We start from the raw sequence: 13,265 nt of genomic DNA on the forward strand, positions 1-13,265 counted from the left end.
TCGTTTCTGTAAAGTGACGTAATACGCCACGCCCCTAACCGAGGTTCACTTATTACAATTACACATTGTGGCCACTAGATGGCGGATATATTCACCAAATAACCTGCACAGAACTATTCAACCTCTTTATTCTTATACTTCTAATTTCTTGTTATTGCTCAGTGCAATAAAATGAATTTTACAAATCAGGAAAGTATAAAATCATCGACATTCTAATGTTCTTATATATTCTTAATGTATTAGAGACACAATCTCAACAAAACAACTTATCAGGTTATTTGAACTCTCTGTATTTTTTTCTTACTTAGAGCTTTCTCAAAGAAGTGGAAAAGTAGGGAAGAGGAGTGAAGATATAAAGGTGTGATTTTATGTAATTATTTTTTTTTTATTTTATTTAAACACCAAGAAGATGTAAATGATTGGGTTTTTTTCTGTTGCTGTGCCAAAGAACAGAAGTAATTCAACAAACTTTTCTAAGAATGGTTTAGAGATTTTTATGAAATCTGACTGTATTAGGGTCCAGTAAAAGAGAAATACAGCAGTAAAGCAAAGAACGGCCCAAGACACAGAATTATATTTAATAAGGAAACAATATTTTTCAAAATTCTTCATTATTTAAACAAACAGTAGAATGTACAGAAAATGCTGTGAATGAAGAAGAACATATGAAGGATTAATATTAAAAAAAGGATCATGTCATAAATTACATTACTCTCTCTGTCTCTCTCTCTATAATGACACTCAGTATTGAGGAAACATGTGAAAAGTGCTCTGGTCTTTTACCTGTTCTTTTTCTTCCTTTATCATTAGTTAAAAGAGTGATTATGAAGTTATAATTCATATAACTGATACCAGTTGAGCATGAGTAAGACACAATGGTCCCTGAGGTCAGTGGACAGACGCTGTCTCTCTGACATAGTATCAGGTTTGTTGTACCTGAGAGTGGAGCACAGGTGGAGGAGGTGCTGTTTGAGGTTTGAGAGCAAGTCGGCTGTGAGAACATCTACTCTGTCACATGAATGAATGGAGAGATTGAGGTATTTCTGAAATCTCTAGACATCAAGCTGATTGAAAATGGATTGTGAGTAAACAGAGAAACAGAGTTTCCTATTTATTGGCACCTGAGGCATGAGTCATAATCTCTAAACTGCCTCCATTCGTTTATAACATGAAGTTATAATAAAAGCTCCATCAGAAGTAATTCACTCAGCTGTAAAAACAAAGCAGTTAAACGTCTTTTCAGAAACAGGTTTTAAGTGAACTTTAATTGTGAACATGGAGGCAGCAGTTACAGAGTATTCACCAGCACTAGCAGTGAGGTGTGGTAATAGTGGTACAAGTGGAATAAGTGTTTATTTTATTTGTGCAATAATTCAATGTCCAGTCATCAGTTATTCCTCACACAAAGTAAAACTGTCTATACAAGAGATACCAGTTAAATAAATCCACTGTTCACTCAGTGAGGATGTTATTTTTGGCCCAAAAGCTTAGAAACTGAACTTCTACTTATTCATCTAATGATTAGAATAAAGCTTTTATTATTACATTTGACCCATAGTAAAGAGCAAAAATATATAGTGGTGATTATTTAAACTCTTTATATATACATAAACCTTTAGAACCGTATATTAGATTTGATTACAGGGACAGATGACCAATGGTGCTGAATTTTTACCTCCGTCGTTGAGACAAGGGCTGAAAAATGGATAAAGTTTCTCAGTGAAAGTCTGACCAGTGAACGAGTAGATATGAGATTTTGAATCAACATCATAGATGGAGATCAAACCCTCCTCATAATCCACAAACACCCCCACCTTCTGAGGAGCCTGTTTCAAGGAGAGGGAGACAGGAGGAGAGTCCAGAGCCTCATATTCAGTCTCATTCCTCAGCCACAGAGACCAATATCCATCCTCAGGACTGGCTGTAATATTTCCTTTCCTGTAAGCAGACTCTCTGACCACTCCTAAATCCCAATTAGTCTTCCCTCTGACCTGCACCTCATAGTAAAATCTCCCTGAGGTGAATCCCTCATTTCCCAATACACAGACACAGTGATCAAACCTCTCTGGATTATCAGGGAGTCTCTGTCTCTTGTCTCCACATGTAACTTGTTTCCCATCATCAGACATGATGAGGTCAGGATGAGCTGTATCAGGATCCAGAGTCACATCCACTGAGAGAGAGAAACACAGTGTACAGCAGTTTTATCACTGCACAGTGTGGAACAGTGAAGAAATCTAAATACATTTAGTCATGTGATCAATAAGAGCTCACAAACCTGCATATTGTTGAATTCTCTTCAGTTCTGTTTGGAAAATTATATTAAACATAATTAACTGTTAACATTTTATTTTGCTTCATTGATTGGTATATTGTAGATTTTTTTTTTTTTTAAACAAGTATTTATTGTGAAATAATAGTAATTTTTAATAATTAATCTATTCCACAAAAACATTTTTTTCATATCATTAAACACTTACTGATCTCTGGAATCTTCTCCATTTCCTCTCTGAGAGTTTCCTGAAGCTGAGACAGAGCTCTCCTCAGAGTCTCCACATTCAGATGAGTGTTAATTGTGAGATCAGTCCAGTCCTGGGTGTGTGGAGGGCTGCACAGTGACGGGTAAATCTACAGTACAGCAGGAGAGAGGAGAAATCCCTCAGCATGGGGACTGCTGTCCTGACATGTGCTGCATTGATATTGAGAAACAGAGGGACTCTGACCTGTAGAAGTTGGAGGTGATTCTCAGTGTGTGAGAGCTGCTCCAGCTCAGTGTTTCTCCTCTTTAGCTCAGTGATTTCCTGCTCCAGCTCTTTAATGAACTCTTCAGCCTGCCTTTCTGCTGCTTTCTGCTTCTCCTCCATCACCTTAAACAGCTCAGCCTGGCTTCTCTCAATGCAGCTCATCAGATTACTGAAGATTTCCACAAAGTCTGTTTTCTCCTTCTCTCTGGTTTTCTTATAGGATTCAATTTGAACAAAATCATTCTGTTCCATATGATTATATTTACATTTACATTTACAGCATTTGGCAGACGCCCTTATCCAGAGCGACGTACATAAGTGCTTAAATCTCTAACATTGAATACATTAATGCTGGCTCACTAAGTTACATACTTAAGATACCATGAGTTTAAAACATTTGTTCAAAGTTACAATGAAAGTGTCAAAGGTGTGTTTTTTTTTGTTTTTTTTTTTGTTTTTTTTTTTTAAATGCAAAAGATAATGAAAGAAGTGCTAGTTGAAGTGTTTCCTGAATAAGTAGGTCTTCAACCGCCGCTTGAAAATAGCCAGTGACTCAGCTGTCCGGACCTCTAGGGGAAGTTCATTCCACCACCTTGGTGACAGTACAGAGAAGAGTCTTATAGTATACTTGCCTCTTACCCTGAGAGATGGTGGAACCTGTCGAGCAGTGCTGGTAGATCGGAGGGTGCGGGGTGCAGTGCGAGGAGTGATGAGGGAGGTAATTTGAGGTAAGAGGGAGCTGGTCCATTTTTGGCTTTGTAGGCCAGCATCAGTGTTTTGAATCTGATGCGTGCAGCTACCGGAAGCCAGTGGAGGGATCGCAGCAGCGGGGTGGTATGCGAGAACTTTGGCAGGTTGAAAACAAGCCGGGCAGCTGCATTTTGGATCATTTGCAGAGTACGGATTGCGTCTTCAGCTTTGGTTGTAGATGTAATGGAGGCCGGTCTCATGGTACGATTCTAACACCTTTATTAGTCATTATATCATGACTAATAAAGTGTTTTTTATAAAGGAACTATGATGTAGCTTAGTAAAGAGACTCACTTCATTAAGTTTTACAGCGTGTTTGATTTCCTCAATCTTCTTCAGTCGCTCATGGATCATCTGCTGAACTTCTGCTTGTGTTTCTCCCAACTGAATCTAAGACAAATATTTATCATTGTTTAAACTTCCATTTTCTTTTATCATTATAATCTATTTGCAAACATTTTTTAATTATCTACTATTATTTTCAGTGTCTCACCTTCTTCTCTCTGCTCTCCTCCTCTAGAGGAACAGTGTTGTGTGTTTTGTGCTCTGTCTCAGTACAGAATTTACAGAAACACGTCTGGTCGTCTCTACAGAACAGCTCCAGGGGTCTCTTATGTTTCTGACAGATGTAGTCCTCCAGGTTCTCCACAGGGTCGATCATTTTGTGTTTCTTTAATGAAGAAACTCTTTCATGAGGTTCCAGGTGAGTCTTGCAGTAAGAGGCCATACAGATCAGGCAGGACTTCACAGCTGCACATTTCTTTTCACAGCAGATGTCACAGAGAACCTGAGATTGCATGTTTTTCCCCACTGGAACTTCAGAAGACTTCTTAAATGGAGCAGCAAATGCAGAGATGAACGTATTCGCACATAACTCAGGTCTCTTTGGGAATCTGGTTTTACACACTGGACACTGGCAGTGTGAACTGCTGTCCCAGAACTCTTTGAGACAGATCATACAGTAGTTGTGTCCACACGGAGTAGAGACTGGATCAGTGAACACATCCAGACAGATGGGACACTGGAGAATATCTTCACACAGGATACTGCTGGATGAAGCCATGACTGACACAGGAGACACAGAGATTCCATCCTGTTTAATAAATTGTGTCACTTCATTTAATTTTCAGGTCAACATCATTTACATTTACAGCATTTGGCAGACGCTCTTATCCAGTGCAACATACAAATGCATCATCTAGCATATAGAAGTGGTTGTTCAGTAGTTAATGAACTTTGAGTGCTGCCAGTGGAGGAGCAGCAGCAGTTCTCAGCTGGAGACCATCTGGAACAACACTACATATGGCCGAGCTTTGGCTGAAGATGTAATGGAGGCGTCTCATGGTACGATTCTAACACCTGTGTATTATTACCTTTGTGACAGTGGAGCCCACATATTAGCCCACAAGCAGCCTAAAAACACTCCTAGATTCAAAACTACTGCCCGGTTGCTAAACAGTACAGCGATGCTTCATCACCCCTATTGTGGCACAGACCTCTCACCCTCAGTGAGAAGCAAAGGGAGTATCATGAGGTACAGCACACACAGGGAGATAAAGGGTTGCTGTCAGCATTAAAGTGAAATATGACATTTTTTCCACTGATTTCCAGAACCTACTGACAAAAGTATGGACAACACTTCCTAAACTTGCTGCACCCTGCAAGATCTCTTGCTTCAAGTCAAGTCAGGAAGGTTTTATTGTCATTTCAACCATATATAGCTGTTGCAGTACACAGTGAAATGAGACAACATTTTTCCAGGATCATGGTACTACATAAAACAAAGACAGAGTTAAAAACTTAGTAAGTAGTCCTAGAAACATAAAGGAGCAAAGTGTGCAAGACAAAAAAACAAAAAGTCAGTGCAAACAAAAATACGAGACAATACACAAAAGACATATACTATATCTACCTACTGCATATACTGTACGTATCTATATTATGTCTGTGGAAATACTGGAATAAACACATTAGTATTATAGCAGCAGTCACATGTCGTATTGTAAAGTATTGTGCAAAACAGCAATCAACTGAAATGAGAGACAGCATGTGCAAAGAGCAAAAACAGTGTGTAAAACAGCATGTAAACAGTTTGATTTGATGGTGTTATAGACATGAATGTAAATTGGAAGAGTGTGTATTTGGTGTGGGTCATTGCAGTGCATGTGTGTGTGTGTGTGTGTGTGTGTGTGTGTGCGTATCGTGCTATGCGGACCTATGCGGATGGCTAGCGGAAAGAAACTGTTACACAGTCTGGTCGTGAAGGCCCGAATGCTTCGGTACTTTTTTCCAGATGGCAGAAGGGTGAAGAGTGTGCTGGCCTTATGGATGCAGCATGCTGTGTAGATGGGAAGAGAGTGAAGAGAGACTCCAATGATCTTCTCAGCTGTCCTCACTAACCACTGCAGGGACTTGAGATCTAGGAAGATGCACTTCCCAAACCAGACAGTGATGCAGCTGCTCAGAATGCTCTCAATGGTCCCTATGTAGAACATAGTCAGAATAGGGGAGGGAGATGGGGTTTTCTCAGCTTTCGTAGTAAGTAGAGATGCTGCTGGGCTTTCTTGGTGATGGCACTGGTGTTGAGTGAAAAATATGGCAATGCTTCCGTGTGTCATCCTTGCGCAAGAACCATAATAATATTTTCTGTATTGTTCCAGTTTTAGAATATGTGCTGCCGTAGAAAGCAATGCTTCTCAGCACTGAAGGTAAGCTGCTGCCACAGAGAATTCCATCAATGACAGCACCCTTCATTTATACCTTCAATGCCTATTCACCTTGCCTTGGATTTTAATAGATAAAACAGGCCTTTTTTACCACCCTCATCTATTGAATGTCTGTGTTAAACTAGCCATAGATGAAAGTCTCTACAGTGGTGAAGAATGTGGACATACAGGGAGTGCAGAATTATTAGGGAAGTTGTATTTTTGAGGATTAATTTTATTATTGAACAACAACCATGTTCTCAATGAACCCAAAAAACTCATTAATAGCAAAGCTGAATATTTTTGGAAGTAGTTTTTAGTTTGTTTGTAGTTTTAGCTATTTTAGGAGGATATCTGTGTGTGCAGGTGACTATTACTGTGCATAATTATTAGGCAACTTAACAAAAAACAAATATATACCCATTTCAATTATTTATTTTCACCAGTGAAACCAATATTACATCTCAACATTCACTAATATACATTTCTGACATTCAAAAACAAAACAAAAACAAATCAGTGACCAATATAGCCACCTTTCTTTGCAAGGACACTCAAAAGCCTGCCATCCATGGATTCTGTCAGTGTTTTGATCTGTTCACCGTCAACATTGCGTGCAGCAGCAACCACAGCCTCCCAGACACTCTTCAGAGAGGTGTACTGTTTTCCCTCCTTGTAAATCTCACATTTGATGATGGACCACAGGTTCTCTATGGGGTTCAGATCAGGTGAACAAGGAGGCCATGTCATTAGTTTTTCTTCTTTTAGACCCTTTCTTGCCAGCCACGCTGTGGAGTACTTGGACGCGTGTGATGCAGCATTGTCCTGCATGAAAATCATGTTTTTCTTGAAGGATGCAGACTTCTTCCTGTACCACTGCTTGAAGAAGGTGTCTTCCAGAAACTGGCAGTAGGACTGGGAGTTGAGCTAGACCCCATCCTCAACCCGAAAAGGCCCCACAAGCTCATCTTTGATGATACCAGCCCAAACCAGTACTCCACCTCCACCTTGCTGGCGTCTCAGTCGGACTGGAGCTCTCTGCCCTTTACCGATCCAGCCACGAGCCCATCCATCTGGCCCATCAAGACTCACTCTCATTTCATCAGTCCATAAAACCTTAGAAAAATCAGTCTTCAGATATTTCTTGGCCCAGTCTTGACGTTTCAGCTTGTGTGTCTTGTTCAGTGGTGGTCGTTTTTCAGCCTTTCTTACCTTGGCCATGTCTCTGAGTATTGCACACCTTGTGCTTTTGGGCACTCCAGTGATGTTGCAGCTCTGAAATATGGCAAAACTGGTGGCAAGTGGCATCTTGGCAGCTGCACGCTTGACTTTTCTCAGTTCATGGGCAGTTATTTTGCGCCTTGGTTTTTCCACACGCTTCTTGCGACCCTGTTGACTATTTTGAATGAAACGCTTGATTGTTCGATGATCACGCTTCAGAAGCTTGGCAATTTTAAGAGTGCTGCATCCCTCTGCAAGATATCTCACTATTTTTGACTTTTCGGAGCCTGTCAAGTCCTTCTTTTGACCCATTTTGCCAAAGGAAAGGAAGTTGCCTAATAATTATGCACACCTGATATAGGGTGTAGATGTCATTAGACCACACCCCTTCTCATTACAGAGATGCACATCACCTAATATGCTTAATTGGTTGTAGGCTTTCGAGCCTATACAGCTTGGAGTAAGACAACATGCATAAAGAGGATGATGTGGTCAAAATACTCATTTGCCTAATAATTCTGCACTCCCTGTACTGTAAACACAGAACCTCCCCATCAAACAATGATTGATTGCACTTAAAGATGAATATCTCCATCAGCAGTCAATGACCCAGGAGCCCACACAGGGCATACATATCACCACCAAGAAATTACTGTCTCTCTCCTTTGCTGCTCTCACATCTCTCCCCAACCCTTGCTGTGATGCCCAGCACTTCCTCATAAAGTTAAGCAACATAGATAGAGGTAAACAGAAGTTTGAAAGGACAGCCATCGATAAAAAAATGGGAAAAAGACAACTTGGCCAGCATCCTCAGCCTTTTTCTCTCTGGGGAGGCCCAGCCAGGCTTATTACAAGCCCATCTAAGAAATACCACCAACTTTGGAATGCTGAAAGGCGATAGAAGCTGTGGTCGCTCTCCCACTAACACATGGTGTGGGTGAGGGTGGGGGAGTACTAATTTATTAGTTCTGGCCAGATCTGCCACCATAGGTCTGCAAGACCATTGGGCTGAAAGACTCCAGTAAAATAATGGAGGCCCTTGTCTGTGCCTTGGCCACCATGATGACTGGCAGGGGAGATCGACTAGTGAATGAGTATGGCCCGTGCCAACCTCAACATTTCCGTCATCTGGACACAGACCTCCGTGCGAAGAGGAAGTGCTCTAACCCTAACCAATTATAGATAAGCTTATTGTAGATGATGACTGAGCTGGACCATTTAATGAACTGCAGTGCCAAAAAGGCTGTCCAGCGGTGCTTTCCACATCTCCGCCAAGGCACATAAAATGTCACTGAAAAGGTTAACCCCACACTAGTCTGTGTCCTCATCAAATCCAAGAGCACCATGACCATGGCCCTTTCTGGAAATGCAATCACAGACTATTTTACGAGAGGGAAGGTTGTCTGTCTGGTGTGTTCATGTCAATGTCCATAAAGTCCCCATTGCAAAGGCCTGGATCCAGGATTAGGCAGGGGAATCTCTAGGTAGGTATCCCTCAGTCGACTGGTGCGGGATCGCACGCTGCGGAGACGTCTTCCTGAGGGGAGCAGAGAGAGCAGTCTGTGGGACGGGTGTCTGGAGTCACTGATGATCCTCCGTGCCTTTCTTATACACCGCCTTGTGTAGATATCCTGGAGGGAGGGAAGCTCACCTCCGACCCTTTTCAGAGCTTTACGGTTGCCAGCGGTGCTGTTTCCAAACCAGGCAGTCATGCATCCCATCAGGATGCTCTCTATAGTGCAGGTGTAGAATGTTCTGAGGATGGCTTTGAAAGCTGCGTTCGAGGAGTGGCGGCACTGGCTAGAAGGCGCACAGCACCCATTCACTGTCCTCACGGACAACCTAAACCTGGAATACCTGCGCGCAGCTAAACGTATGAATCCACGCCAGGCTCGTGGGCCATGTTTTTCACTCGGTTCCAGTTCACAGTGACCTACAGTCCAGGGAGCAAGAACACCAAGGCCGACGCCCTGTCACGCATGCACCGGGAATCGGACCAACACACGTCCACCGAGCCCATCATCCCGGAGACGTGAATCGTCACACCCATTCAGTGGGACATCCTAACCGAGATCACCCAAACCAACGCGCAAACGCCGCCACTGGTCGAATGCCTGACCGACAAGACGTACATGCCTGAACACCTGCGTACTTCGCTCCTGGAACTGCTACACATGAACCCAGCCTCCGGTCACCCCTTCATTGCGGCTACAACCCACCTGGTCCAGAATGAGTTCTGATGGCCGTCACTGGCCACACGCGGACACACGCGAGTACGTCCGAAGCTGCACGATATGCCACAGCTCCAAAGCCTCGCATCAATGCCCTGCGGGCCTGTTGCTACCACTACCAGTCCCACAACGACCCTGGTCACACATCGCACTGGACTTTATCACAGATCTGCCTCGATCCAACAACCACACAACCATTCTAACCGCCATCGACCGGTTCTTGAAAGCCTGCCGATTGATCCCGCTAGCCAAGCTTCCTACCACCTTCGAAACAGCAGAAATGCTCTGTAATCACGTTTTCCGCCTCTATGGTCTAACCAAGGACATCGTCTCGGATGGGGGTCCCCAGTTCACCTAGCGGGTCTGGATGGCCTTCTTCAGGCGGTTAAATATAAACGTCAGCCTCACTTCAGGGTACCACCCACAATCCAACGGCCAGACTGAACACCTCAATCAAGAAATCACCCGCTTTCTGAACGAATGGAGCAAGTACCTGATGTGGGCTGAATATGCCCAGAACTCTTTAATCAAACCCACCACTGGCCTGACACTCTTTCAGTGCGTCCTAGGCTACCAGCCTTCCTTATTCCCATGGTCTGACACACCCACCGATCTGCCGGCCGTCGATGATTGGTTTCACCGGAGCGAGGAGACGTGGGCCGCGGCACCCCGACGGCTACAGAGAGCCGTCTGGGCACAGAAAACCCAGGCGGATAGACACCGCAGGGAACATCCCGAGTACCAACCTGGCCAGTGGGTTTGGCTTTCGACCCGCGCCATTCGCCTCTGCCTACCCTGCCGTAAGCTCAGCCCCAGGTATGTGGGGCCGTTCCAAATCCTCAGGCAAATCAACCCCGTCTCATACCGCCTCGCACTACCGGCCACGTACCGCATTTCACCCACCTTCCATGTTTCTCTGCTGAAGCCCGCTGATGAGCCGAGAGAGGATCTTGACACCGCAACTGCTCCACCCGTAACGCCGCCACTGCTAGTCGACAGCAGGGAAATATATCAAGTTCGCGAACTACTCAACTCCAGATGCCGAGGGGGCCTCTTGGAGTATCTGGTTGACTGGGAGGGTTTCGGGCCGGAAGAACGCTCGTGGGTGAAAGTGGGGGACATCCTAGATCCTTCGCTCGCCGACTACCACCAATGCCACCCCAATAAACCAGCCCCCCGTGCACGGGGTCGACGGGGGGCTCTGTCACGAGCAACGAGCCGCCGTCCGAGCGTCACCATAGAGACGCGTCCCCAGAGTATTAGCGCACTTCCGGACTGCACTTCCCATCAACCATCCATCACTCTGATTACCACCGCCACCTGATCCTCATCTCCACTCTCTATTTAACCACACTTGAAATTCTTACCAGTGTGAGGTCTCGACTTGTCTTTGTACTGTCATTCTGAGCATTTTTCTGTATTCTGATTTCCCGTTGCGACTCTGTTTCATGCTTCTGACTTTTCTGATTGTTTTCTGCCTGCCCCAACCTTTTTGCCTGTTCTCGATTCCGATTTTGCCTGTCCTCTGATACTAGTGTTTTTGCCCGTCCTTATCTCTGCCTGTCTGACTTCGTTTGTGTTTATCTAATAAATTGCTGCAAATGGATCCCCAGCCGTATGCCTCCTCCTTACACGTAGTATGCTCAATTTGAATGAATCTCATTTGCTGATGAATGGACCTTACAGCGAAGTTAAACAAAATGTAGAAGCAGAGCAGGAAATTGGATGTCCTAACAAAATACGTTACCATCAAGTAAACTCTGCCGTATCAACTCTGTATCTAACACAGAAATCATTTATAATAAAGTAGATTTAACATGAACAAAAGTAATATTTAAAAAGCATTTACCCTTTTCCTTCCAAGCTCCGATGAAGATGCCATGTGCGCTCTCCTGTTCACTGATCTGGGATCTGTCGTGAGTCGGAGCACGGCTGTCATTTGGCTGTGAGGTAATCTCACTTTAACTGACTGAAAGCCTAAATTGCGCATTAAACATTAGTTTATACAGTAAAGCAGATTTTTTTTATGGCTATGAACATCGTTAAATACATATTGAATACACGTTAAATACATATTGAATACACGTTACACGTTAAATACATATTGAATTTCACCCGCTTTTATCTGAAGACGCAAAGAAAATGGCGGCTTCTCGCACAGGTGTTGTCTGATTTTCACGTTCACGTGCATGCTCTCTTTCAACCCAGTGCCACTGGGTTATAGCTCAAGACAATTTTCAACCCAAACTTGGGTTAAAACAGCACAAAGTCCTACCCAGCGGTCTCAACCCAGCATTTGGGTTGAAAAAACAACCCAGCATTTTTTAGAGTGTAGAGCTTTGAAAATATGACCTCAGAAAAAAAAGTGTTCATGTGACTCAACTTACCCCAGGCTAGGAGTAAGTTGATCCCAGTCAGTGGGTCATTTAACAATACACTTACCTTTACAAACAATGTTATTTATTAAAGCTACCACAAACAACACAAAACAAACCATTTAAAGTTGAATTTTACCGTTAATCATTTATTTTCTGTATTGGTGAACATTAGTTTTAAACATTTCTGTTAAGTGAAGGACTGCCAGCATTGTTTTCAGGAACAAGGAATATGGTTATATGCTGTATGTGGGATGTGGTAGCCTAGTGGTTAAGGTGTTGGGCTACCAATCGGAAGGTTGTGAGTTCGATTCCTATGTCCACCAGGTTCCCACTGCTGGGCCCCTGAGCAAGGCCCTTAACCCTCAATTGCTCAGTTGTATAAAAATAAGATAAAAATGTAAGTCGCTCTGGATAAGGGCATCTGGTAAATGTATTTCTTATGCTGTTAATCAAGTCATGTCCAATCACACACACACACACACACAAACATGTTTGGCAGAAAGAACGTCCCACCAGTGTGTTCAGTTCTAATTTCCAATTTTGTTAAACAGATTCACAATTTTGAACTTGTGAGAAGAAAATAACAGTTTGAACTTGACCTCAGCAAAATGAAAATGACTATTGGACATTCCATCCATGAAGGTTGCAGGGAAATATGAGTTGTTGCTGCCGCCTTGCAGATCCTCCAACGTTTAGGAAGCTTCTTCAGCACATCATTCAGTGGGACAGATCCTACATCATTTTCTTTGAATGTAAAGGTGGCTTTGTCTTTGCCAGTGCTCCCTTGGATTTTTCTGAAGAATCTTGCATTAACTTCATTGCCCTCAAGGCTCTCAACCAAGCCAATATAATGGTAACTGGTGCATTTGGTTGCAAAATTCACAATTATAAAGTTACCAACTGACAGATCTGAGATGTCTGGTTCACTACTCTCATCCTGGGAGCTCTCACACTCAGAAGTGTCATCAAGTGAGATGGGAACATCACTCTCCTCAGAGCTGCTGTACACTAGGGTTTTTTTCGTGGTTTGTTTCTTCTTGGACTTTCCTTGTTCTTTGATGCTAGTTACTTGTTTTCCCTTCAGTTTTTTTTTTTTTTTTGCTTTTCATGTTCCATTTCTGGGGGCCATGGTGGCTTAGTGGTTAGCACGTTCGCCTCACACGTCCAGGGTCGGGGTTCGAATCCCGCCTCCACCTTGTGTGTGTGGAGTTTGCATGTTCTCCCCGTGCCTCAGGG

The 13,265-nt window shown here is 43.4% G+C and overlaps 1 protein-coding gene and 1 pseudogene across 3 annotated transcripts; both read right to left on the bottom strand.

The window, feature by feature from the left end:
- Positions 1 to 1,620: 1,620 nt before the first annotated feature.
- Positions 1,621 to 4,557, bottom strand: LOC132849117 (nuclear factor 7, ovary-like). Of its 3 annotated transcripts, none has more exons than XM_060875319.1 (6): positions 3,988 to 4,557; positions 3,789 to 3,884; positions 2,724 to 2,831; positions 2,481 to 2,628; positions 2,279 to 2,305; positions 1,621 to 2,173 (listed from the first exon to the last, which is right to left on the bottom strand). In XM_060875319.1, exons 1-6 carry the CDS (start codon positions 4,555 to 4,557, stop codon positions 1,629 to 1,631), a joined length of 1,494 nt encoding a protein of 497 aa, XP_060731302.1. In that variant the 3' UTR covers positions 1,621 to 1,628. The 3 variants fall into 3 exon arrangements, with proteins under 3 accessions (XP_060731302.1, XP_060731301.1, XP_060731300.1); XM_060875318.1 differs by having other exon boundaries at positions 2,724 to 2,891; XM_060875317.1 differs by having other exon boundaries at positions 2,724 to 2,957.
- Positions 4,558 to 6,083: 1,526 nt separating this feature from the next.
- On the bottom strand, positions 6,084 to 6,184 carry LOC132849309 (U6 spliceosomal RNA; annotated as a pseudogene).
- Between the last annotated feature and the right edge of the window lie 7,081 nt (positions 6,185 to 13,265).

The sequence above is a fragment of the Tachysurus vachellii genome, chromosome 7 (assembly GCF_030014155.1).
Source record: "Tachysurus vachellii isolate PV-2020 chromosome 7, HZAU_Pvac_v1, whole genome shotgun sequence".
NCBI lineage: Eukaryota > Metazoa > Chordata > Actinopteri > Siluriformes > Bagridae > Tachysurus > Tachysurus vachellii.

Excerpts from the sequence above, each read along its gene's own strand:
- LOC132849117 (XM_060875317.1), bottom strand. The coding sequence starts at position 4,557 with ATGGCTTCATCCAGCAGTATCCTGTGTGAAGATATTCTCCAGTGTCCC. Across the intron at positions 2,958-3,788 it reads ACGCTGTAAAACTTAATGAA|AAAACCAGAGAGAAGGAGAA; the intron begins GTGAGTCTCTTT and ends GAATCCTATAAG. Across the intron at positions 2,629-2,723 it reads ATCACCTCCAACTTCTACAG|ATTTACCCGTCACTGTGCAG; the intron begins GTCAGAGTCCCT and ends GCTGTACTGTAG.